This window comes from Peromyscus eremicus, chromosome 8a (genome assembly GCF_949786415.1).
Source record: "Peromyscus eremicus chromosome 8a, PerEre_H2_v1, whole genome shotgun sequence".
Taxonomy (NCBI): Eukaryota; Metazoa; Chordata; class Mammalia; order Rodentia; family Cricetidae; genus Peromyscus; species Peromyscus eremicus.
In genome coordinates this window covers 95,261,610-95,287,153 of record NC_081423.1, presented here as the reverse complement: position 1 = coordinate 95,287,153, position 25,544 = coordinate 95,261,610, and the positions used below count along the sequence as shown (strand labels likewise).

The 25,544-nt window shown below is 46.6% G+C and overlaps 1 protein-coding gene across 3 annotated transcripts in view; it reads left to right on the top strand.

Moving 5' to 3' along the window:
- Slc39a11 (solute carrier family 39 member 11) overlaps positions 1–25,544 on the top strand; it is a 440,696-nt gene that overhangs the window by 294,834 nt on the left and 120,318 nt on the right. For all 3 annotated transcript variants that reach the window (XM_059272057.1, XM_059272059.1, XM_059272058.1), the window contains exon 6: positions 5,685–5,855. In XM_059272057.1, coding sequence (XP_059128040.1) covers positions 5,685–5,855 — 171 coding nt within the window. The remainder of the gene's footprint in view (positions 1–5,684; positions 5,856–25,544) is intronic.

Genomic DNA, 25,544 nt, shown 5'->3' with positions numbered 1-25,544 from the left:
AGCACACAAGAGACTTTCAGATCTGTGTGTGAAGTTTCTCCCTAACTTGAATAAGACCCCTTCCCCATGCACTGGACTCTTTTCCTGGGACTGGTCCAGCTCTTTTACAGGTTTCACTGATGCCCATGTTCCATGAAGTTAAAGGCATGGTGCATCATGTCACACAGAAAGGGTTCTTTCCCAGGACAGGTACCCATTCTGGAAGGGAAGGAACAGAAAAATGTGACTCCCTGTGGCAGGAGATGGTTACTACAACTTTTAGCACTAAAAAAAAAAAAAAAACCAAAAACCGTAAGTAATAGCTTGAATTTAAAAGAAATAATTTGGCAAATAATTGGTTCACAACTAAGCAAAACGTCTCAGGACATTCACCAAAAAAATCACAGAGAAAATAAATGCTTTCATACTCTCAAGTGCAATAGCAGAATATAAAACCTGGCCATGGATTGTGTTGTGCGTTTTGTGAGCCAGGCACTATACCCCACACTCCCATGATTCAGTTGTTGGAACAGTCTCACTACATAGATATGATCAAGCACATACATTTTACAGCAAGGAAACTAGGTACAGTGGCAGCATTTGCTGGGTGAAGCTAATAACTGAATGTGGCTCTTTGAATGAGAGTGGTCCCTGGAGGCTCATCTATTTGAATACTTTGTTGTCAGTTGGTAGAACTACTTGGGAAGGATTAGGAGGCGTGACCTCATTGGAGGAGATGTCACTGGGGCCAGGCTTTGTTCATTTCCAGAAGACTTGTGTCATTTCTAGTGTGCTCTCTGCCCCTTGCTTGTGGTTTGAGATGTGAGCTCTCAGCTGTTTCTGCCTCCATACCTCCTCTCCACCATCATAAATCCTAACCTTCTGGAACTGTAAGCCCAATTAAATGCTTTCTTTTATAAGTTGCCTTTGTCATGGTGTTTTATCTCACCAATAGAAGAGTAAATAATCCAGTGACAGAGCTGTGGTCCCATGGCAGACACTGTGGTCCTTTCATCCATTCTCCTTGCTGTGACACAGCCCTGACTCCAGATATGGAAGAAAACAGAATCCACATTCATGAGCTGGACAAGGGGCTAGGCAAGTACGAATGAACTGTGTTGGGGTATGAGGATATCTTTTCTGACACATGCTCTTTAATATAATTAATTATATATAATGTGCATAGTGTCCATGTTTATAGGTGCATGTGTGTATGTAAAGGCCACGTGTTGACATGGGTGTCCTTCGATTGCTCTCTACCCTGTTTTTTGAGACAGGGTCTCTCACCAGATCTGGAACTCATTGATTCAGCTGGCTGGTTGATGAGCCTTGGAGACAACACTGTGGTTACAGAGACATGTTGCCCACCCACCTTTAATTTTTTTTTACTTGTATAAACACACACAGAGAGCATGGAAGGAAAAGATCTACTAATATTTCCCCTTCCTTATTGTTTTCAGAGATCAACTTAATTAGGAACAGTTAAAAATATGCATTGTAACAAGGCTTTCTAAGAATTGAGTTCTGAGGGCTGGAGAGATGGATCAGCAATTAAAGAGCTTTTCCTGCTCTTGCAGAGGACCTGGGTTCAGTTCCCAATATTCACATGATGGCTCAGAACCATCTGTAACTCTGGTTTCAAGGGAAACAATGCCCTCTTCTGGCTATCATAGGCACTGTATGCACATGATACACGTACATACATGCAGGCAAAACACTCACACATGCATGTGCATACTTGTGTGTGTACAAATATGCATGTGTAGAGGTCAGAGGACACCATGGGTTTTGGTCCTTCCTTAGTGGTTCCACTTTTTTGAGATAGGCTTTCTCTTTGGCCTGGAGCTCCAGTGAGATTCTAGGAATCTGTTTATCTCCACGTCCCATCATGCTCTCACTAAGATTACAGGTATCTGTTGGGCTTGAATTTATATTTGCTTATATATTTTAGTGTGTGTAGTGTGTGTGCACATGCATGCACACAATCACACACATGCTATGTTATGCATTTGGAGGTCAGAGAACAGCTTATGGAAGTTGGTTCTCTCCTTTTACCATATCAGTCTCAGGAATCAAACTTGGCAGCCATCTTGCCAGTCTCTTGACAGACTTTTACCAGGCTTCTGGGGATCTGAACTCAGGTCCTCACACATGCAACGTTATTGCTGTACTGAATGATCTGTCTCCCCAGGCCTCTTCTTCCATACTTGTGATTTGCATGCTGGTGCTGTTCGGATGCACACAGCACATGGTCCCTCAACATCCCTCTTACTGTGTTTTGTAACAGGGCTTAGAAACAAAAACTTTTCTCGGGAATTTGAAGCTGTGTGCACTCAGTAGGTGAGAATCTGCCCGTTGTGTCATCCTAATGAACTCATCTCTAGTGAGAGCTGGGGGTTTTATTCCCTCTCTCTCGTGGCTGGTGATCAGTTAATTAGCATTGCTGTATTCATCGGAGGCCTGAGATCCCATCACTGGGCCCATTTGATTCAACCAGTCACCCTCTCGGGGACTGCAGGCCATCTGTGTCCTCGGGTGGCCGGGCCCACGGGCTGTGAAAGAGGAGGCTAGCTCCATATTCACCTCCCTAGATGTGTCTTAAATCCTGGAGGACACAGCCACGCTTCCAGACCATCTGTGCGTGTTCGGCTGCAGACTGGATCGGCCTTCCGGTGTGCTTTTGAAAGTGGCTGCTGATCAAGGTGGCTCTACGCCACCATGGAGAGGACATCCGGGCTTGTCATGGGACAGGGCCAGTTATGTTCAGGCAGCAGAGGCTTTGTTTGCTCAGCTCATGGCTCCAGGTTTGTGCCCTCCAGGTGTCATCTATGGATATGCAGGGACAAGAGAATCCCAGCCTTGGTATCCGGGAAGAGGAGTCAGGGAAGCAGATGCTAGGCTCATGGACAACACTGAAGTGTCCCATGATGCCTCTAGACTGGGGGCTTGGAATTCTGGGGACTCCTGACCAGGCTCTGCAGTCTAAGTCATCTAGATGTTATCAACTTAAGATGTATGAGTCCACTTCCACCTCATACGCCCAGAAATACCCATGCGTACATTCAGGAAACCTGCCTAATATGTCCGACCATAAAGATGGAACCAAGAGTCAGTAGTGTGCGCGCGTGTGTGTGCACACACACACACACACACACTCACACTCACAGTGTGAACACCACACACCCTGGATCAAATTCCAAGGGTTGCCTAGGAAGAGCTGCTGAGATCCTACCTTCTCTAGGGGCCAGCATTGAGTCATGTACTGTGGAGGATCAGTTAAAGGCTTTCCTTCCCTTCCTCCCTCTCATGCTCCTTCCCTGCTCTCCCCTGCCTTACCCTCCTTTCTTTCCTTCTCTCCACTCCTCTCCTCTCCCCTTCTCTCTCCTCCCCTTTCTTTCTCTTTTTAAAGAGACCTTTTTTTTTTTTTAGTTGTATGCCTGCATGTCTGTCTGTGTGAATGTCGTTGCTTGTAGAGGCCAGAAGACGGCTTTGGATCCCCCAGGAGCTGGGGTTACAGGAAGTTGTTAGTCACCTGATATGAGTACTGGGAACCACACCTGAGTTCTTTTAACTGCTGAACCATCTCTCCAGCCCCACGGGACTCTGTTCTTTATGGTCATCATCCCAAAAGTTGAGACAAACTGTACTAGGCTGGTGTGACAAAGAAGGCATTAGATCGTCCACACGACGAGGGGCCAGGAGACCACAGAGGTGTCCTTTGTTTCTATTAAATGTTATTCATCTGTTTTTAGCATGTGACAGCGGTGGGGTGGGGCACACAGCATGGAGGTCAGAGAACCGCTCTCAGGAGTCGGTTCTCTCCTTCCACTTTGGGTTCTAGACATCAAATTCAGGTTGTCGGGCTTGATTGGCGAGTGTTTTAGATGCTGAACTCTCTCTCCAGCCCCCTTGTTACCTAAACTGGATTTAAGGAAGGTCTGCTTCCATCTTCATAGCAGGAATTTCCCACTTCTGGAAGGAAGTTCTCTGGTTGGAGATGGGAAGGAGGACTGTCAAGGGTCCCTGTCACCCTCAGTCAAGGGCGTGGACTATAGTGCCAGAGTGTGAAGTTTCCGCCATCTCCCAACATCAAGGATCTCCATGCATCTAAGAAACACCATTAAGGCTACTGTCTGAGAAACAGCAACACTCTAGTCTAAACCAGGGGAATTCTTTTTTGAGACAGTCTTGTATTATGTATTCCTGCCTGTTCTTGCACTTGACATTCTTCTGCCTCAGCCGCCCAAGGGCTGGAATTTGGGTCCTGAGCCATCATACTGTCAATAAAACTGGGGAATTTTCAGATGGTTAGTATATGAAACTCAGCCCCTGAGTGTTCTTCAGGATCTGGGCTCTATGTATTTCTGTCTGTCTGTCTCTTTGGCTGTATGCTTGCCTGTCTGCTTACTGGGGCACATTGCTTCCTTCTGTCTATCTGCTACAGCTGCTCTTAAATCACTGTGGGCTTCATCACCCTGCTATCTAGGAGAGGGAATCTGATTGGCTGATCCTGACACCTGAGGTGTTCCCTTGAGTCTCAGGGTGACCAGGAAGAGGGTCACATTCATAATTCTGGAAGGTTCTGGGAGAAAGGGAACATATTACCAACAGTACCAGTCTGTGTTTTCAGCACTGAGAATATCCCAAGCACGCCCATGTCTTCTCATGTTGAATCATCACAAACCTCTGCCGCGTCCTTGCTTGGTTCCAGGGATTGATCTAACTGGAGTGGTGAGGGAGTGAAGGAATGCGAACACACAGACACTCCAATGTCAAAAGCTGGGATTGTGTAGGGTGCGTTCTCTGATGGGGAAGCTGCAGCACCCCAGAAATTCAGTGTGTTTATTGTATAAGAGTTGAACAGAGTGGAAGGTTATTATATACAGCTGAACAAGGAGGCGGGGTTATCATAAACATATAGCTGGACAAGGAGGTGGGGTTATTATATACAGCTGAATCAAGGAGGTGGGGTTATCATTACATGGCTGGACAAGGAGGCGGGGTTATTACATATAGCTGGATAAAGAGGCGGGGTTATTATATATAGCTGAATCAAGGAGGTGGGGTTATTATATACAGCTGAATTGAGGAGGTGGAGTTATTATATACAGCTGAATCAAGGAGGTGGGGTTAATATATACAGCTGGACAAAGAGGTAGAGTTATTATACATGGCTGGGCAAGGAGGCGGGGTTATTACATACAGCTGGACTGCCATGGGTACTTGACATGACCAGTGCCTATCTCTACAACACACATTCAACCTGTACTTCTGTCACTCCCTACAACCCCTTAACCTCCAGAAAATGTTCATTGATCCATTGTTTTGAGTCAGGAAACTACAGTACAGGGCAGTGAAAACTCCTGGTTAGCAAGCATCACTCAACTGGCGTGTGGCAAGGTCGATAAGTAAAAGTGATGACCTGATTCCACAATCTGTGGAATCAGCCCCCCAGCATCCCTCCCCTTAGGTGGCCATTTTCATCCTTCTTAGAGCCTAGAATCCAGGCAGAGTGTCTAGTTCCTGAGTCCTTGCTGAATGACTGTCCCAGGGAGTGTCTGAGCCGCTAACAGGAGACGCTTGGTCCGTGGCAGTCTGGATGTAGAATCACCTCTGGCTTGGGGGCTTCCTCTTGCTGCTGCCTGCCCAGGAATCGGAGTGCACATTTTCACAGCCCCCTTCTCTCCATTCTTCTTTTTGCACAGACAAGAGTGAGAATGGCGAGGTCTACCAGAGGAAGAAGGTGGCAGCGGCTGCCCTCCCAGAGGGCACTGCCCCCTCAGGACCTGTGCAAGGGAACTCAGGGCAGCCTGGGGTCAGCAGCTGGAGGAGGATCGCTCTGCTCATCCTGGCCATCACCTTACACAACGTTCCAGGTGAGGACTGGTCCTGGGGCTGTCTGCCACCTACCTGATGGTCGAGCCATTGCCCGCACAGCCCCACAGCTGAAAAGGGGAGCTGTCAATAGTGACATGGGTGCAATCTGAAGGGGAGTAGAGGCCACTCTATGCTATGTGTCATTCAGTCTAGAATGATCTTTGCATTTTCCACCTCCTCATTCCAGTTGCTTTAAATAACTTTTGCTATTTTGACCCAGGAGTCCCTTCCTTTACATATTTGTTACCAGGTACCAAATCATGTGGAACATAATTCTGTAACCCCCGTGATTGCTGGGATAGAGGGAGCTGCCTGTAAGTGCAGGATGTCTCCAGTTCTGACTGATGCTCTAAAGGATGTAGTGAATTCAGGGGCCTGGGAGATAGCTCAGTCAGTCAAGTGTTTGCTGTGTAAGTGTGAGTTTCATCCACAGAACCCAAGGTAAAAAGCTGGGTATGGTGGCATGTGCCTGTCATCTCGGCACTGGGGAGGTAGGGACAGGAGGATCCCTGGGGCATGCTGTACAGCCAAACTAGTTTATTTGGTGAGTTCCAGGCCAGCAAAAGACCTTGCCATCAAAAATTAAGTGGATAGAGCTGAGAAATGACACCAAAGATTGATTTGTAGCTTTTACATAAACACACACACACACACACACACACACACACACACACACACACGTACCAGTATGCAAATATGCACACCCACAAACATGCACCTCACTGCACACGCATACTAAAAAAAAACAGTATGGAATTCTGCCTTGATTAACATTCATACTTCGCTCATGTGCTTTCTTTGTAGGGACCTCTCCCTGCTGAGTACTTTTCAGATATTTTCCTATTACAGAACAACTTATTTGATGTCTTGGGATTTAATTTTATGGGAGAAGACTTACTGGTGTTTTATTTAAAAGATAATATTTCTTCTAGAGCAATAGAAGGCACGGGTAAGCATAAAATCAAAAACCACTAAAGCTACTACAGAAAATCAATGCATGAAGGATCCTGAGCTGCTAGGGACACATGGTGGAACTCTAGCTCTGCCATCCACTGATGAGTCTATCTCCAAATACTGCTTGGTTTTCTCATGGATGAAGTGGGACTAATATGCCAACTGGTATCTTTGGAGACTTCTACCAAACATGGGCACAGCCATTGGCTATGTTCGGGCCCTCTGAGCATTTGACAGATGAGGGTCATTTGTGGGCCAGGCTCCTCAGGTCTCTCAACCATGATTTTGTCAGTCTTGAGTTCTTAATCATTCCCATTCGTCTTTGGGGGAAAGTTGAGCATGCGTAGTCGTCTTCCCTGGGGGCCGTTGCAGGTGATTTGTTTTATGGATCCATAGAGAGTTCATAGAGCCTGTCTGTCGCCCCTGTTACGGGAGCAGCCCAGACAGCCATGGCTCTCTAAGGTGACAGTGTTTTCCTCTTAAGGCTCGTTCGTGTAGATGTGATTCTGCCGTCTCCTGGTGTTGGTTCTGTAGAAGAAAGAACACGGCAGGGATGAAGTTATTCCCTTTGGAGAACTTGATACTCTCTTATTCGTGTAAAGAAGACACCAAGTATAGCCTTATCTGTGTTATTATATCTAGTATATATGAAATCTGCCTAAAACACCATGCCCCAGATCACTTTTAAGCGGGGCTCTTTTTCTGGGAGGAGAGACACGTGTTTCTCTAGTAATTTCCATTGTAGTTATGGGAGTTTTTGTGATGGGATCATACACAGGCTGCTGTAGCTAGAGTTTTCCTGCCTGGCCCACAGTCAGGGCAAATCTCTTTCACCTGCCAGTCCCACAGCCTCTCAGACCCGACCAAGTAAACACAGAGACTTATGTTGCTTTCAAACTGTATGGCCGTGGCAGGCTTCTTGCTAACTACAGCTCAAATTAATCCATTTCCATTAATCTATACCTTGCCACATGGCTCGTGGCTTACCGGTATCTTCCCATGCTGTTTGTCATCGTGGCGGCTGGCAGTGTCTCTCTGACTCAGCCTTCCACTTCCCAGCTTTATTCTCCTCCTTGCCCCGCCTACACTTCCTGCCTAGCCAACGGCCAATCAGTGTTTTATTGATTAATTAGCAACACATTTGCCATACATCCCACAGCAGGCTGCTTTTCTTGGAATTTTCCTCATTGCCCATCTCTCTCCCATTTCCTTCTTGGTGCCTCAGCCCTCTCTGAGTCAGATGTGCGTGCACATCCTTGGTTAATTTCCTAGAGCTCCCCATTTAGTGTGTCTTCTGATGGCGTTGTACGTGGGACCCCTACACGCAGTGCCCAGAGAAGACCTCAGTGCGTTTGCACTGTTGGGGGCTCCCATCATGCCCCCACAGTATCTTAAATTGCCCACTGGAAGTTTGAGGGCCCCTGAGTCTCCTTCAGCCTGTGAAATACCCGTCATGGCAGAAACAGGGTTACCTGTGTCATCCTGTCAGCCATGGTATAGTCCCAGCACACTGGAAGGTCCTTAGATATACAACAAGTTCGAGGCCAGCTTGAGTTACATGAGACCCCATCAGAAAAAAAGATTACCTGACTCTGAAGTTCCCAGCAGGGTTCACTGCTCCTGCCTCTGGTTTCTGCTTTAGTCTGAAGAGAATGACTCACCCATGCTTCCTGTAGGAGCATGCTGCTCCCTGACAAGAGTCATTTTGAGAGCCTGTCCAGTTCCAGCTGCTGTGAAAAGGTCTCTTTTTTCACACCATCCTTTCTGGTTTATTGAAAATTGAGGTGCATCTTTGACATTCCCCAAGACCCCGGGCTTTCAGAAAGACGTTCCGCAATGTCTTAATGGATAATCAGTGGTTTTTTGAAGTTTTTCTCTTTGCTAGTTCAGTTTTGTACATCCTGAGGATGACATTTTGTTTAAAAAATTGTCTCATGATGTGGAAGAAAGAAAGAAGGCTTGTTAATGGGCATCCTGGCTGTGGAATGTTCTAGAGTGTGAGGACACACCTGCAGGCACTTGGAAGGACAAAGGAGTTCTGAGCCTCTGGGTTTCATGATTCCCCTTGACTCCAGGGAAGTCACAGACCTTTGTTAGTTACTTTGCATCTCTGTGGCAAGATACCTGAGAGAAGTTAAGTTAAGGGAAAAAGGTTGACCTCGGCTCAAGATTGCAGTTCCAGTTCTTTGGACTTGAGGCAAGACCGAGTGTCAGGACGGCAGGCCTGTGTGGCAGCTCCCTCTGGTGTGATATGTGCCATCATATACTCAGTTGTTTACATCTCTGTGTTTCCCCTTGTGAGATGGGGCCTTTTTCTCAAAGGTCACTGCCACATTCCTTTAGCAAGCGAAGATCACAGTGTGTACTGGAGCCCCCCGACCTAGTCCATGGCTACTCTATACTCCAGCTCCAGAAAGGCTAGGTGCGTCTGCTTCCTGCCTCCAGTCTAGGAGAGCAGAGGCAGAACAGCTGAAGGATTCATTCTCTTTGTATGTTGGCTACCAGGTGTGCTAAGGGTGTGTGTGTGTGTGTGTGTGTGTGTGTGTGTGTGTGTGTGTGTGTGTGTGTTGTAGAGGTTGATGTATCTGGTACTTTCCTCATTCAGCCTCACCTTACCCTCTGAGTCAGGGCCTATCACCGGGACCTGGGCCCAGTGATGAGGCTAGTCTGGCTGACCTGTAAAGCCCAGGGATCCACTCACGTCTGCCTGCCCAGCTCTGGGGTTACAAGTGCATGCTGGCACACCCAGCTTTTTGCGTGGGTGCTGGGGATGAACGGCAGCCCTCATGCTGCTCTTCCTCACACACAGCTTGGTTATGGAGACCCCCAGTGGAGCCTGCATCCCTTGCCGGCTTCCCATCCTCCTCTCCTTACAGTCAAGAGCGGAGCTCATTTTGACAGTTGTTGCTGTGATATAGAGACCTGAGGGCTGCTGTTTGTGTCTCCAGGACAGCACAGCGGTTGATTTTAATTATTTGGCTTGTCATCATTTCTAGTTTCTAATAATGGCTTCAAAATGAATGCTCGATGTTTGAGTCAGAAGCGATTTTAGTTTCAGGGAACTCAAGAACAAATTTAGAAAACAAAATATTAATGATGGCAGGCTGTTCCTGAGGGATAGGGTTATGACTAATTTTTATTTTCTTCGTGGTTTTGTAAGATTTAGAAACAAACTTCCCTATGGAAAAAAATATGATTACTTGTGATGAGATAAAAGTGATTTGGAAAGGGGATCTCCCCAAGTGAGTTTACCACCTCAGGACCCCTGATTCTCAACATACCCACCAAAGTAGAGAGAGAAGTTATACAATAGGGACAGTCTTATTTGGGCTAGCCTAGTGTCCTTGCATGTTGGAACAAGGATAAGAACTCTCTGGGCGCTCTCTCTCTCTCTCTCTCTCTCTCTCTCTCTCTCTCTCTCTCTCTCTCATAATGGAACTAATGTCATTTCCAAGGGTGTCATCCTCATGACCTAATGACCTCCCCAAAGCTGTCTTCTAAGAGCATCCTTTGTATTGGAAACAGGATGAAGGACTGTATTAGTTAGCTATAGTTGCTTTAACAACTTTTTACTAACGTAATGGTTTTTTAAAAAAAGATCAGACTTGTTCTTCTACAGTTGTGGAAGTCAAAAATCTTAAATCAGTTCTTAAGTTGTTGACAAGACTAATTTGCTAGAGGCTCCAGGGTGGGGTTGTGGGACTCCATTCCTTGTTCCTTTCAGCTTCTACAGGCTTCTGCAGGCTTCTGCAGGCCTCTGCATGGCCTCTGCAGGCCTATGCATGGCTCTCACTCTAATCCATGTCCTGCTGTTTTCTCTGCTGGGTCTGATCTCCTCCTTCTACCTTCTAATTTGAATTCTTTGACTGCATGTAGAGCCTCCTCAGATAACTCAGGACAATTGGGAATCTGGTCACTCCCTTTGGACAAGAGGGCAACTGTAGTAGCTCAGGCATTAGAACTGGGTATTTTTGTAGTCCTCATTGGCTGGCCACAGAAACCAAAACAATCACTGGACCACTGGCCAGAGACAATTGGCTGGAGTCTTCCAGGGTTTTCATCTTGCCCTGGGACTTCTCATGGGCACCAGCTCTGTCTTGTTGTTTCCCATCCCAGGCCACTTCTGTTTGGGTTTCTAAATAATTCTCCATACCTTCTGAGTGCAGGTATCCCTGCTGCATTATCCCTGGCTCTTATTCAGTGAGAGGATGGTTGGGGTTCAGAAAGATGGTCTTTACTTGACTTTCTCTCCTGTGTGTTTGGTGAGGGTGTGAGTGTACCTTGGGGGTGTTGCTGAACTCATCACTGTGTGCCACTGTGACTTCAGTCCCTCACAGAAACCACTTAAGTGAGGAACAGATGTTGGGTTCAAAGGGAAGAAAAACTTGTTTTGGCCCACAGTTTCCTTGGATTTAGCCCATCATGGAAGGAGAAGGCCTAGCAGAGAGCGCCTTGGTTTATGGCGTAGGTGACAGGACCCAGAGACCAGGTACAAGGAACCCCCAGTGTCCTACTTCTCCTAGCTATGCTTCACCTCCCCAAACAGGGCCACCACCTGGGAGCAAGCCCTCAAATCACGAAACCATTTGGGACACATTTCAGGATTCAACCGTAACAGTTCCTATCCGCATCGAATGGACCCCTTCCTCTCCTTACCTGTTTAAACTAGCCCCATGTCACCCTACTCGTGTGGCCACTCTGTTTTTTGTGACAAAAAAGATGTTTATGGCAAATGCACTCGTGGCTGTCATTTACTGAAGGTGACAGCGTGCATATTCAAGTGTTTTCTCCCCTTCCTGGAGAATGTCACCGTATGACATTCTTCTCCCATGATGCACAAGGGCCACCAATCACTTGAAGATGTCTCTTACCCTCTCACACAGAGGACACTGTTCTGGCTAATTTCTCATTTGAAATTGAGAGAGAATCCACATACCGTAATTCCCACCCTTTCAAGGTATACAGGAGTCGAAGGGTGTGTAGTTATCACCACTGTCTACTTGATACATTCTCGCCATCCTGTAGAGAAATCCCATACCTGGCAGCAGCAGTCATTTCCTGGTCCCCAGCTCTAGCTCCTGACTCCACCCTACTTTCCATCTTGTTTCCTGCCCTGCTCTCCGGAGGATGGTGGCATGTGAGTGGCGTGTGTCTGTGTCTGTGTGTGTGTGTGTGTGTGTGTGTGTGTGTGTGTGTGTGTGTGATGTGTGTGGCATGTGCTATGTGTGTATAGCTGCACTAATTTCTTTCACTCAGTTCCTTTGCTTTATAGCGTTGATATTAGTTCTGCTTCTGTTCAAGCCCAGAGCGGTCTCCGTCCTGTGATGTGATGGTTAATTGTCTTCGACAGGACTGCATGTGAAGACACGCCTCGGGTGTCCTTACACTATGTGGAGGCCACCTGCCTGGATATGGATACCATACCAAGGGGTGGGGACTGAATCAAAACGAGAAAGTGAGCCGGGCCAAGCGTTCATCTCTCTGCTTCTGATTGTAGATGCAATGTTGTCGGCTGCCTCACACTCCCACCTCCATGGCCTCCCTGCCAGGAAGGACCATATCCACTCAGTCCGCGCACCAATCAACTCTTTAGATGCTTTTGTTGTAGTGACAAGAAAAGGAGCATCCATGTGGATGCGTGCCACTGGGCCTGTGTTCACCTCCTCATGGGCATTTGGCTTCCTTGTGCCTTGGTCAGTGTTGAGTAGGTAGGAGTATGTGTTTTGTGTGGACATGCTCTGCTGTTTACATAGCTTGGGGTGGAACTGCCCTGTCACATAGGAGCCTTTTCAGTCTTTGAAGTCCATGGTTTCTTTTGTTAAGCCCCTCCCACTTTGTTCCAGGCCTCCAGCCTTATATGCTTTTCGTATATTATAACTCAGGACTGACCACAGCTTCACTCAAGAAAGTACTGGCCCTGGGGTGTCTGTGCGTCCCACTCTTTAAGGAGTACCAATCAATTTTGGACTGGATTTTTTGTTTGTTTGTTTGTTTTTGTTTTTTTAGAGACAAGATTTCTCTGTTTCTCTGTGTAGTTTTGGTGTCTATCCTGGATCTTGCTCTGTAGACCAGCTGGCCTCGAACTCATAGAGATCTGCCTGGCTCTGCCTCCCAGAGCGCTGGGATTAAAAGTGTGCACCACCCCCGCCTGACTTGGGTTGGATTTTAATGGGCCACTAAATATCGGGGTGTTACTGATCCTGGCATAGGGCACTGGCTTCTGTGGGCTTCAAGTGTTCACATTGCCCCCAGGTAGCTTTGGAGGGCCAGCTCTCAGAACAACGTGGGGCTACAGCTTACAAGAGGCCAGTAGTTACAGAGAAAAGTGGAGCATCTCACTTTCCTGAGACAAAGACTGTGTGGAACACTCTATTATTAGATACGGATTCCCCAGGAAAAACATGATGTAATCATTCTAAGTTATATTCTGCTTCCAGACATTGTGGGGTCGTTCTCAGCAATAAGTAGTGCGGGCCCAGCCAACAGGTGAGCGCCACACAGCCGTGAAGTATTGATGATACTCAAACTTATCTACTAAGTATTGGAAGTTCTAGACACCATAGAAAGTATTCCATGATTGTGTTTGGATATTTGTCCTCTTGAGTGAGACAGAGATGCAGAAGTTCAAAGATGGAACCTGGCGGACACACACAGTCGCTACAGGTGGAGCAGACTCTCACTCAGCCGGTTCTCTCCTCCTGCTTTGGTGAGCTCTCAGACTCTTTTCTAGCGATGGATGGCAAAGCTCTTCAGTTATGTCCAAAAATGTTCAGAGAACACATTTTGCTTTTCTATTTTATTGTATTTTTATATTTTTTTAAACAACATGAAATGTTAGCGTCTGTGGCACCAGCCGGGTGTGTTGGAGGACTTCTCACTCCAGATGTCCTGGGCTCTGTTCAGCAGCAGGCTCAGGCTGGGCAACCTGGATGGGTTCCGAGGGAACTCCACTCAGGGTTGCAGAAGGAATGCCCGAGTGGTGTCCCTTCCACACATCCATCACCAGCAGGTGAGGATGGACCAGGGTCAGACAGGTGAAGACTGTAGAGTCAGTAAGGCCTGAACTTAGCTCCTTCAGTCTTATTAGCCATGTGACTTTGGGTAAAGGCCTGAGCATCTCAGTGCTGGCAGATGTAACTGGGTGATAATGTTTCACCTTGCAGTTAGGTATGAAGTGAGCTAACAGCTATTGCAACAGGCAGGCCACCTGCTGTGTCACCCAACTGCATGGTAGAGCAGAGCCTGGTGAACAGGAGCTCCTTTGTCCCTGCCTCCTTTTCCCTCCTCCTTCATTCCCCCTTCTGCCTCCCCCTTCCTTCTCCTTCAGGGCACCTTAGCTTAATCTTCCAGGTCTAGTCAGGTAACTTTCAAGGGGGACAGCTCAGAGCATTTTAATTCTCATCTCCAGCAGATTACTTCAAGATCCCTCTCATTTACTCCAGGAGTTTGAAAACACTGTAATATTCCCCTTTAATTATCTGCACCTCAGTGGGAGGCCTGACATTATAATTAGCATGGGCTCCTGCATGGGATGACATTTTGCTCAACATATCGTGTTCCTGGGTATGTGCGGTAGCAGAAGTTGAGAGCACACTTTCAAATGATGCCGTTGGATGTGAGCATGAGGCCTGGCATGAACTCCTAGAGTGGGAAATTGCAGTTCCAGGGTCCCTGTGTGATCCCATGTGGAAGTGCCAGGCAAGCTGAGAGGCTCACCACTGTTGCCAAGGACTGTGGACACACAGGACTGCAAAGCTCTGCTTCCTGGCCAAAGCCACAAGCTACAACTGCACTTGGACTTGTGTTAAGATGAAGACTAGTTTTCTACATGGACTCTGTCATGTCATTCCCCTGCCTCATATGTAAAGAGAGGAGTCAAAGCCAGATAGTTGGAAGACAGTTTTTGTGTTGATCTGCCAAGTTTCTGGTTAACCTCATGCCGCCTTGCTCCCATGGCCAAAACAGGGTGTAAATAAGGCCTCATTTGTTTAACTATGTACCTGTTTAGCTTTTTTTTTTTTTTTTTAATAGACAAGGTCTTTCTCTATAGCCCAAGCTAGCCTGGAACCCACTCTGTATCCCAGGCTGGCCTGAAACTCTGACAATCCTACTGCCTTAGCAGCTTAGGTACTAGCATTATAGGAATGAGCCACTATGCCTAGCTTATTAAGAAAGAGGATCCCTGGAGTTTGGTGGCCAGCCAGTCTAGCTGAATCCAGGAGTTTCAGGTTCAGTGAGAGAGAGACCCTGTCTCAAAAAACAGGGTGGAGAGTGATTGAGCATGTCTTGACATGGACATCTGGTTTCTATACACATACATACACATGTACATGTGTACTTGTACAAATGTGTGCATACATATACACATGAGCACATACATACATAAACACACAAAATTTATCCCATAGCCAAGGATGCCCTTGAGCTCTGGGTCACCCTTCCTCTATTCCTTGAGTACTGGAGTTACAGGTGTGCACTACCACACTTCATTATATGTTGCTACAGATTGTTCCCAGGGTTTTTTGCTTGTGTGGCAAGTGTTCTAGCAGCTGTGCTGAAGCCCCTGATTCAATTCTGCTTTTTTCTTGAGTGGGGGACAGACATGGATTCAGATAGCTTGTACAGGAAAATTGGTGCATGCTTCTGAGTCATGATGTCCAGTGCTGGGCAAAGGCTGCTCCAATAATGAGAAGATTAAGATGCAAGTTTTCCTGTGTCATGCCTAGTCCACAGCTGCTCAGACCCAAGTAAACACACAGAGGCTTATATTAATTAACTGCTCGGCCATTAGCTTAGGCTTACTACTGACTAGCTTTTACACTTAAACTCAGCCCATTTTTGTTAATCTATATGTTGCCACATGTTCTGTGGCTTTACCTGTGTGCCATTACGTGCTGCTCCCTGGATGGCAGGCTGGCATCTCCTGACTCAGCCTTCCTCTTTCCAGAATTCTCCTTGTCTGCTAATCCCACCTATACCTCCTGCCTGGCAAGTGGCCAATCAGACTTTTATTTAACCAGTGTACAAAAGCATTATCCCACAGCATTTCCCTTTTTCTGTTTAATTGTTAAAGTTAAAACTTTCCTTTTTATAGTAAAATTATATATAACAAAACACTTATCAAGCAAGAATTACAGTTACAATATCTAGTCTATTTATATTTGGCAAATTCAAAGAAAATATTCTATTCTATATTTGTGAGTCTAAGGTTTCATAACTAACATAGTTATCTTTTATCATAACTAAGGAAAATTATAACTATCTGGTCTTCAACTACATCAAAGACCTCAGAAGGATATAATAGCTCAGTCGGTAGAGCATGAGACTCTTAATCTCAGGGTCGTGGGATTGTGCCCCATGTTGAGCGCCAGATATAACTGTATTTAACAAGACAATTCCACAAAATTTATCTGGTAATCAAGAGAGGTTTATTTCTGAGATAACTTACAGCCAATAGGGATTGGTTACAGGAGAGATGAGCTACCATCCAGTGGAGAACTCTGGCTTGGTCTCCATCCAGATTCCAGGACCACGAGGTATCCAGAAGGGGCCAAACACATACGCACCTCAAGTCTTAAGAGGCTTGCTCTTAGCCACAACCCAGGGGCAAGTCATAGGCAGGTGTGGCAGTTACATGATATCACTCTAGGGGCAGTGTTTCAAGGTCAAAGCTGGAACAGCTACCCACTAAAAGAAGGCTTTTCTTTTCTTCCTCCTCCTCCTCCTCCTCCTGCTCCTCCTGCTCCTCCTGCTCCTCCTGTTCCTCCTCCTCCTGCTCCTCTTCCTACTACTCTTCCTCTTCCTCTTCCTGCTCCTGCTCCTCCTGCTCCTCCTGCTTTTCCTCCTCCTACTCTTCTCCCTCCTCTTGTTCCTCCTCCTCTTTCTGCTCTTCCTCTTCCTCCTCTCCTACTTTCAAATAGATACCTGCCCTCTCTCCTGGCCAAGACAGCATAATGGGTCCATGTCAGCTTATGCCCTCCTGAAAAACTAGTCCCTTAGCTTAACTTGGGTTTTGAGGAAAGGGTCCTGTCTCCTGGAGACCACTGTGACACTCTCAGGCTTTTCTAGGAACATTGCCCAGCTTGGCACTCACAGCTACTACATAAGACATTTAGTTAACAATACATTTTCTAGAATTGCTTTGCCTCCCTTGTGAAAACAATTCAGGTGTTGTTGATTGTGTATATCTTTTAGTCATTGGTGCCAGGGAAGCTAAGGTCTGTATTTCCTTGGTAACAGTGACGTATGTTCTTAGGGTCTGAATTAGTGTTCTCCCATTTTACAACCAATCATCATATCACACTTTAGTCAGTTTCAAAAGGAGGAGGATTTTTTTCATTAGTTGTCACAGTTTTTCCCCACATTGCTGTTTTGTTTCCTGGCCACCGATTATGTTTCTAATCCAGATGCATAACCTGAAGATGCTTATTTTGGTACAGAGGGGAGGAGGGGATGTAACCTTTGTAGTACTCTCTGAACATTTGCAGTACAAAGCAGCTATACACTCGCACCTCAGAGATGCAATACAGGAGGCTGGAGAGATGGCTCAACTGTTAAGAGCACTTGTTCTTGCACAGAGGACCTGAGTTCAATCCCCAGTGCACACATGGCAGCTCACAACTATCTGTAGCTCCAGTCCAAGGAGATCTGACACTTTCTTCTGACATCCAAGGGTGCCAGACACTCACGTGGTGCACATACATAAAGGTGAGCAAAACACTCACACACATACAATAAAATTAATATATCTTAAAAAAAAAGAAATATGTAAGAATACAATGTGGCTTTTTAAACTCTCTGATAGCCATAAATAGGAATGATATGTGAATATGCATATGTTTTATATATATATGTGTGTGTACATGTATCATTTATTATAAAATCTCCCCTGGGGTATAAATTTAAAACATAAAAGAAGCAAAAAGCAAATGGAATTAATTTACAAAATACATTTCATCTAATCTAGCCACACTATTACCATTTCAACACGGAATCTGTATTTAAAACTTGGAAGACCATATAGGTTTTGAAGTGTGTGTTTTATGTTCATGGCACATTTCAATGTGGATGCTGAATTTTAATGGTTAAAATGAAACTGAGTTATTCTGAAACAGAGTTGTGAGCCAAGGAGCTAGCTCAGTGGGTAAAAGGCACCTGCCACACAAATACCTGATGACCTGAAGTTAGACCTCTGAAACCAGTGTAGAAATCAAAATGTTGTGGCTGGGCAGTGGTGGTGCACACCTTTAATCTTAGCACTTGGGAGGCAGAGGCAGGCAGCTCTCTGAGTTCAAGGCCAGCCTGGTTTACAAAGTGAGTTCCAAGATAGCCAGGGCTATGCAGAGAAACCCTGTCTCAGAAAAAAAAAAATCCAGATGTTATAGCAAGTACCTGCAATCCCAGAACTCATGCAGCAACCCCAGAACTCATGCAGTGAGCCCAGCACTCATGCAGTGAGCCCAGCACTCATGCAGCAACCCCAGCACTCATGCAGCGAGCCCAGCACTCATGCAGGGAGGTGGAAGGTGGAGACAGGAGAGTTGCCTGGCAGCTCATGGGCAAGGAAGCTTGAAAACAGCATCAGCCTGATTCTTCCTGAAACAAAATGGAAAGAGAGAACCAACTCCTGAAGGTTGTTCCCTGACCTCCACATGTGCACTGTAGTATGAACAACTCTCCTTCTTACACACACACTAAAAGCAAAAACCAAAGTTGTACATAATGGGTGAATGTTACACAGTCTTTAAATTTATCCCAGTTGAAATGAAATGAAATGATCTCTTTTCTCAGCAATGCTAGCCATGTTTCCAGTTCTCAACAGGGAAGTGTGGCTAGCAGCTGCCATGGTGAAGGAGTCTGAGCCCAATGCTTAAAAAGGGATAAGGGGAATGAAATGGAATCCCCGCAGTGAAAGGGCTTTCAATCTAACAGAAGAAACAAAGTTTACTCACACATCCATTTCAACATTGCGCAGAAGCCGAGTATGATGGTGTACACCTTTAATCTCAGCACTTGGGAGGCAGAGGCAGGCAGATCTCTTGGAGTTCAAAGCCGGCCTGGTCCAGAGTGAGTTCCTGGACATCCAGAGCTACATAATAGACCCTGTCTTAAAATAAATAAGTCAGCATTGTACAGAGTGGAGAGGTCATCACAGGAAGTCAACACAGTCAATGCAAAAGCCTTGGGCACAGGAATGTGGTTGGTTTTTGTTTTTCTGTAGTCTTTGAAGATGAGGCAGTTAAAAAGTCACTCTGGCTACTGGAAATGCTGCTGTTAAGGGGCTTGAGCTCCTGCCTGGCATGTGCAAGGCCTTGGATTCCGTTCCCAGCCGTGCTGGAAAAAACAAAACAAAACAAAACAAAACAAAACAGAACAAACAAACCAAATAAAAACAAAACCAAGAGTTGTCAGCTGTTTGGGCGCATTTCTGTCCCCTACAGGGGAGCGTTAGTCACTTTCCTCCTTGCTTGGAAGAAGCAAATGAAAGGAGGAAGGGCTGATTTGGGCTGATAACTTGAAGGCGCCAGGCCATCGTGGTGAGGTGAGGAAGGTATTGTGGTGGGAGCTGGCCGCATAGCGTCCACAGTCAGGCAGCCAAGAGCTGAATGTTAGGGCTTATCTGCCCCTCTCCTTTTCCCCAGTCCAGGATCTCAGCCCATGGAATGGTGCCGGTCATAGTCAGGGTGGGTCTTCTGTGCCCGCTTCAATGGTTTTGGGGACTCCCTTACAGATATACCCAGAGGTTTGTCTCTATGGTGATTCTAAACCCCATCAAGTTGACAAGATCAGTCATCACAGGGAGCTTAGAGGGGACTATGAGAATACCCTACACAAAGGGCCAGATCAAGGCCATTGTCTGGGTACCAGATGGCTCTCTCTCATCCATTCTTGTAGCCACAGCACTGACCTGCCTCCTGGGTGTGTGTGTGGGGGGGGTAGTCTGTGTCAGGGGTTTCCTTTCTTGCCAGATTTCATCCCCAGTGCTCTTCAGCTGGTGACTCTCCCTGGTCAAGGCTGCATGAGATACACATCAGACCCTGTGGTCCCTGGAGAAGCCACACAGAGGACCAACCCCATAGCAAATGTCAGGCTGCTCCCATCCCTTTGAGCTGGAGGTATAATGGTGTCAGCAGATATTCCAGAGTCCCCTGTGGGTGGTCCACCCCAGCTAAGAGTTGGCCTTGGTAAGAGTGTGATTCACTTTCCCGTAAATAGAGCTGTGGCTCTTCTAGAACATTGGCTCATAAAAACACTCAGCACCTTTGCTAGCTTTAGGTCCCCCAAGCAGCCACCTCCCCGGCTCCCATTCTCTCTGTGTCCCCCTAGGAGGTTTTCTAATTTGTTCCCAAGCCACAGCAGATAACAAGTTTAATCAATTGATAACGTTCAGGGTTCACGCTCTGTAACAACCCCAGCTGATTCCTATTCATGTATGCTAATCCTAACGCACATTAATTATGCATTTAATAAGTCCTTGTTTATTCTGTTTGCCTGCATTCCCTGGATGGCTTTTATGGTGTGAGGTTGAGAATAATGACAGTGTTAGTTGTGTTCTACAAATAACAATTAACTGAGGGTGGATCCTCAAATGGAAATTCCATTTTCTTTTCCTTTCTCAGAAGAAAATGACATTTCATCATCTTCTAGGCCTAGTCCCTGCTCTGTCTGCTGCTCGTTCACTCTCAGGGCTGTGACTGCCTGTTGAGTCCTGTCAGCAGAGATGTGTCTTGTCCCAACTTGAACGACTTCATTGCTTTGTGCTCCACTCTTCTAGGTCTGGGACATGAGCTCAGTATGGCAGCTTGGGGGAGAAGACAGACTTCCCTCCATAGACCTGGGGTGCAGAGTGTCTTTAAGATGAGTCTGTGTGAAGCCTCCCAAACCTTACAGGGGAGGGTTGTGATACATCTAAGCTCCAGAAACACCTGGATCAGTCATACCATTTTGATCCAGCTGGCTCTATTCTGCAAATAGACCTTGTGGCCTATATGTTTTAGATGTGACTTGCCCACTTGTGAGTGTTAAGACCCTTATTCAGGTCTTACCCCAGTCAGTTGCTGCTGGTTGCTGGGATCTTTGGGGCTATCCATCTGATTGCTTTTGTCCTGGATTCTGTGCTAAAGCTGGTTGTGTTAGGGTTTCTGTTGCAGTGAAGAGACACCATGACCACGGCAACTCTTACAAAGGAAATCATTTAATCGGGGCTAGCTTACAGTTTCAGAGATTTAGTCTATTATCATTATGGCAAGCATGGTGGCATGCAGGCAGACATGGTGCTGGAGAAGAAGTTGAGAGTCCTACATCTGGATCCACAGACACCAGAAAGAGCATACTAGACCCAGCTTAAGCATCTGAGACCTCAAAGCCCATCCCCTAGTGGCATATCTTCTATAGCAAAGCCATGCCTATTCCAACAAGGCCACGCCTTCTAATAGCATCACTCCCTGTGGGCCTCTGGGGGTCATTTTCTTTCAAACCACCACAGTGGTTATGTTCCGTTATCTGCAAACGACTACAGTCCCATGACCTGGCTTGCTCTGCACAGCCTTAGTTCCTTTCTCATGACTAAAGCATATGAAGAAAGGAAGATTGGCACACAGTTTGCAGGTTAAGTCTGTCACACATCACTGTGGATGTCACGTCAGGAGGAAGGCAAGACAGATAGCCACATCCCATCAGTGTCCAGAAAGCGGAGAGAAATGAATATCGTTCCTGACTTTCTCCTTCTCATGCAGTCTGGGACCCCAGCCCGTGGAATAATGACAGCCATGTTTACAGTGAGTCTTCCTTCATCAGTTAACCCAGTCTAGAAACTCAGTCATAGACACCCGGAGATTCGCCTCCTGGATTCTTCTAGAACCTGACAAGGTGACCTCACTAACCACCACTCCCACCTTCCCCTCTGATGACTGTATAGTAATGTTAACAGCTCCGTGGATGCCCCTAGCCCTGGGATCTTTGCAGCCCATTACAGTGGTTCAGGTTCCCTCCCAGCCTTGCAGCCCCCCCCCCACTTTTCTTCACTTCACCAACACATACGTTATAAATGGAATTGAAGTGATGACTCTGAAAATTAACCTTACTCTCTCGATAATTCTACTAAAGATTGAACATTTGATGCATTTTAGTTACTTGTTGCTGTGACAAAATACTCTGACAAAACGGACCTCAGGAAGAAAGGGTTTCTTTTGGCTCACACTCTGAGGTTCCAGTCCATCTTGGTGGGGAGGGCACAGCTGCAGGAGGGTGGGACAGCTGATCACATGGTGCTCACTGTCGGGAAGCAGAAAGAGATGAGTGCTGCTCCTCATTCTTTCTTTATTCAGTGCAGGACTCCAGTTCAGGGAATGGATTCCTTCACAATTGTGCCTAAAGGTTAAGCTGAATTGAATAATCCCTCACTGGGGTCTGGAAGCTTATCTCCTAAGTACAGTCTAGATCACGTGATGTTGGCAATCAGTATTAACTATCACAGGATAGACCCATACGTTGAAGGATGGCTGAAAAATGTAATTCGAGTGTACTCCACAGACAACATGAAATTTGGGGATTTTATTAAATGATAACAACTAGATAATGAGAGTTCCTCAGTACCAAGGAGAGGTCAGAGTTTGCCCTCAGGCTCTGTAGTGTGTGTCTTATAAAATAACCCCCCTGGGAGTGTATGGGAGAACAACCCACATTGGAGACTGCCCAGTCTGTGAGGGAAGGGCTGTCATTCCAGGCTCCAGCCTGGCCCCTGCTCTGCAGGTGCTGGGAGGGTAGCTAGGGCCGTGGACTTGGGCTGGCTGAGACAGAAAGGATTGACATGAATAGTGCTTTCCTGGATTGCTAGATGCAGCACTGGGAACTGTCTCCTGTTGGCTCCTTCCGATTCCTAGCTCCATCTCCTTCAGCCGTGGAGCTCACTCAGCTCACCAGCTTGCTTCTCTGGTCCCTGTTACGGCTCATGACTGTCACCTCTGAGAGCTTGTTCGCTTATTCTTCCTCTTTATATTCTTAGACTTTCTTCCTGGCTCAGGGATCGGGGCACAGAAGTAGAAAACAAACACTCTGAATCCTGTGTTCTGGGGCAAATGAGGTCTTCTTAAATGTCAACACCACAATATAGGTGTCTACTCTCTTCTTTTGATCAAACCCTTTGCTCCAGGCTTAGCTGTTTGTCTGCAAAATCAATAAGTCATGGTGACAGTGACATCGTGGCTTTGCTTCCATGTCCTGCCCTCTAGGGTTAGCCTGCTCTTTCCCCCTCTAACCTAGGCCATGTAGGGTTTTTGTGTGAGAAGTGAGGCAGCACTAGATGGCTAGCTGACAGGTTCAGTCATTGTTTCCTCCAAAGGATCAGGGCTAAGCCAAAGGGGACAGTATGTATAGATGGAATTTCAGGCCACAAGGAACTTGGGGGGATAAAGCGGGGATGCATGAGGTCTGGGAAAATACTTGAGGATATGCACCTTTCCTGATCTCCTTGGGCTCTGCCCTGGGAGAGGCCAGTTACTCTGCCCTAGTCTGCTTTGTCCTGGAGGACTGGGGTAAGTGCTGGATTTTACCTCCTGGTAATTCTGAAGAGGGCCCTGTTGCTTAGAGACAGGAATGGTGCCTGAAGTGAAGATAAGGTTGTCAAGGAAACCAAGCCACAAATTCCCTTGTTTTTCTTCGGGTTGCTGGACTGAAGAGTAAAGGATTTTTGCTCTGACAACTGGAAGAAGATGCCTTCCTTTCTGTGTGTGTCTAGCAAATTGATGTGTTGTCCAAAACACAGCCAAGATGGTCCCTAAGTTGATAAACAGGGCATTGAGTTCTGACTAATTTTTTCTGTTGGAGAGCACTTTCAAGTATAGACAGAATTAGGTGGCCATTTCAATCTGGACGTTTCTCAGCCACTCTGTCATACAAATTAGCCTCTTTGAATTCTGACTTCATGTATAACCAGTCCCTCATCTTGTTGTGCTGTTGCGGTTTTCTTGGAGACTCCCAGTGGGGTCTTCCTCTTTCCTATTTTCCATCTTGGATGTATTTTTATGCTTGAGATGGTGACCATCATACACCTAGACATCTGCCTCTCAGCCCTGACATTACTTGGGGTTCAAAGATAAGGGTACTCCTTCACCCTCAAGGAGATCCTTTGTGAAGCTTTAAAAAAAAGTTAGCAATAACCCTCTCATCTGCTCTAGCCTACTGTGTCAATGCACTGAAGACAGGTGGGGGTGACATCCAGGAAGAAACCCCAAGTGCTCATGCTCCCCTGGGGGCATTGAAGGTCCAAATGAAAAGGTTTTTGACTGGTGGTCAAAAGTAGCTCATGTAGTAAGAAGCCTGCTGAGAGCCGTGTGTGTGTGTGTGTGTGTGTGTGTGTGTGTGTGTGTGTGTGTGTGTGTGTCTGTCTGTCTGTCTGTCTGTCTGTCTCTCTGTCTGTCTGTCTCTTGGCTCCATGGCTTTTTATCCTTCTCTCTTTGTTGTCCTCTTTCTCTCCTACCTGAGTGTCCCTCATGGGCAAGCATCAGATGTTTTCTGAGCATTCCCCACCTCACTGCTTCTGACTATCCCCTTGCCCCGCACAAACCTCCTCCACAAATGACCACCCTGAACACAGTCCAGCTCTGTCCCTCTGCCGTGGCCAGGGGTGTTTTGGAGAAGTAGCATGATTGCTCAAGTGGGTAGCACTGGAAACACAACTGTGGAAGGCACACAGCTACTGCATGGATGTGAGGATGAGGATGTCAGAGCAGGGAGGAGAGAACTGGGGGTGGGGTGAGTACTGTGTGGGTCCTGAGGCAGCAGGATGTTGAGGTGCACCAGACCCTTTAAAATGTACAATATTCTAATTTAAAGGGGGGAAAGAGGAGGGGCCTGTTCTCCAGAGCCCCAAGATACAGGCTCCAAACGTCCTGCTAAATGTCTCTGCCAAGATGGCCTTCAGACATGCCCATTCCGTCCATACCTCCTGTGTCCCATAGCCCATAATGTACCGATTGTCACCCAGGTGTTCTTGGCTAGAAGCCTTACTACTGTCATGACACCTCCCCATCTCTCCCCACCCCCATTCCATCAAATACCAAGCATACTGGCCCCGTCCCCCCACCCCCACCCCCAGCCTCTTCTGGCCCTGCTGCCTCATTGCACTAGCCCCACCCCAACACCCTGCACTCTGTCCCCAGACTCAATTTCTTTACTTTTTTTTTTTTAGATTTTATTTTATTTTTCTATGTGTATAGGTGTTTTGTCCACATGTATATATGTGCACCATGTGTGTGTAGTGCCGGCAAAGGCCAGAAGAGAGGATCAGATCATCTGGAACTAGAGTTACAGATGGTTGTGAGCCACCATGTGGGTGCTAGTCACTGAACCCAGGTCCTCCGGAAGAGAAGTCAGTGCTCTTAACTGAGCACTCAATCTCCAGGCCCCAAACCTCACTTCTTAAAATGAAATCTTTTTTCCTGCTGATCACCACCTCTCTGAGGAAAGGAGGAAAAAGTATTTCCATTACTGACACCTTACATCACCTCTCACCTCCCATGTCCTTGAGTTCTGTGTTCTGCTTGCCTGGAGACATACCATTTGAGATTTCCCCAGCAACATAGGAAGGTCTTGGTGTCTCTGCATCATCTTTACCAACACTTGTCATTGTCTGCGTTTTCCTAGTGGATGTGAGGATGTGCGTCCTGGTGGTTTTGACTTGATTTCCATGATAGTTAATAATAGTGAGCAGTTCCTATGTTAGGGACCCAGAGACC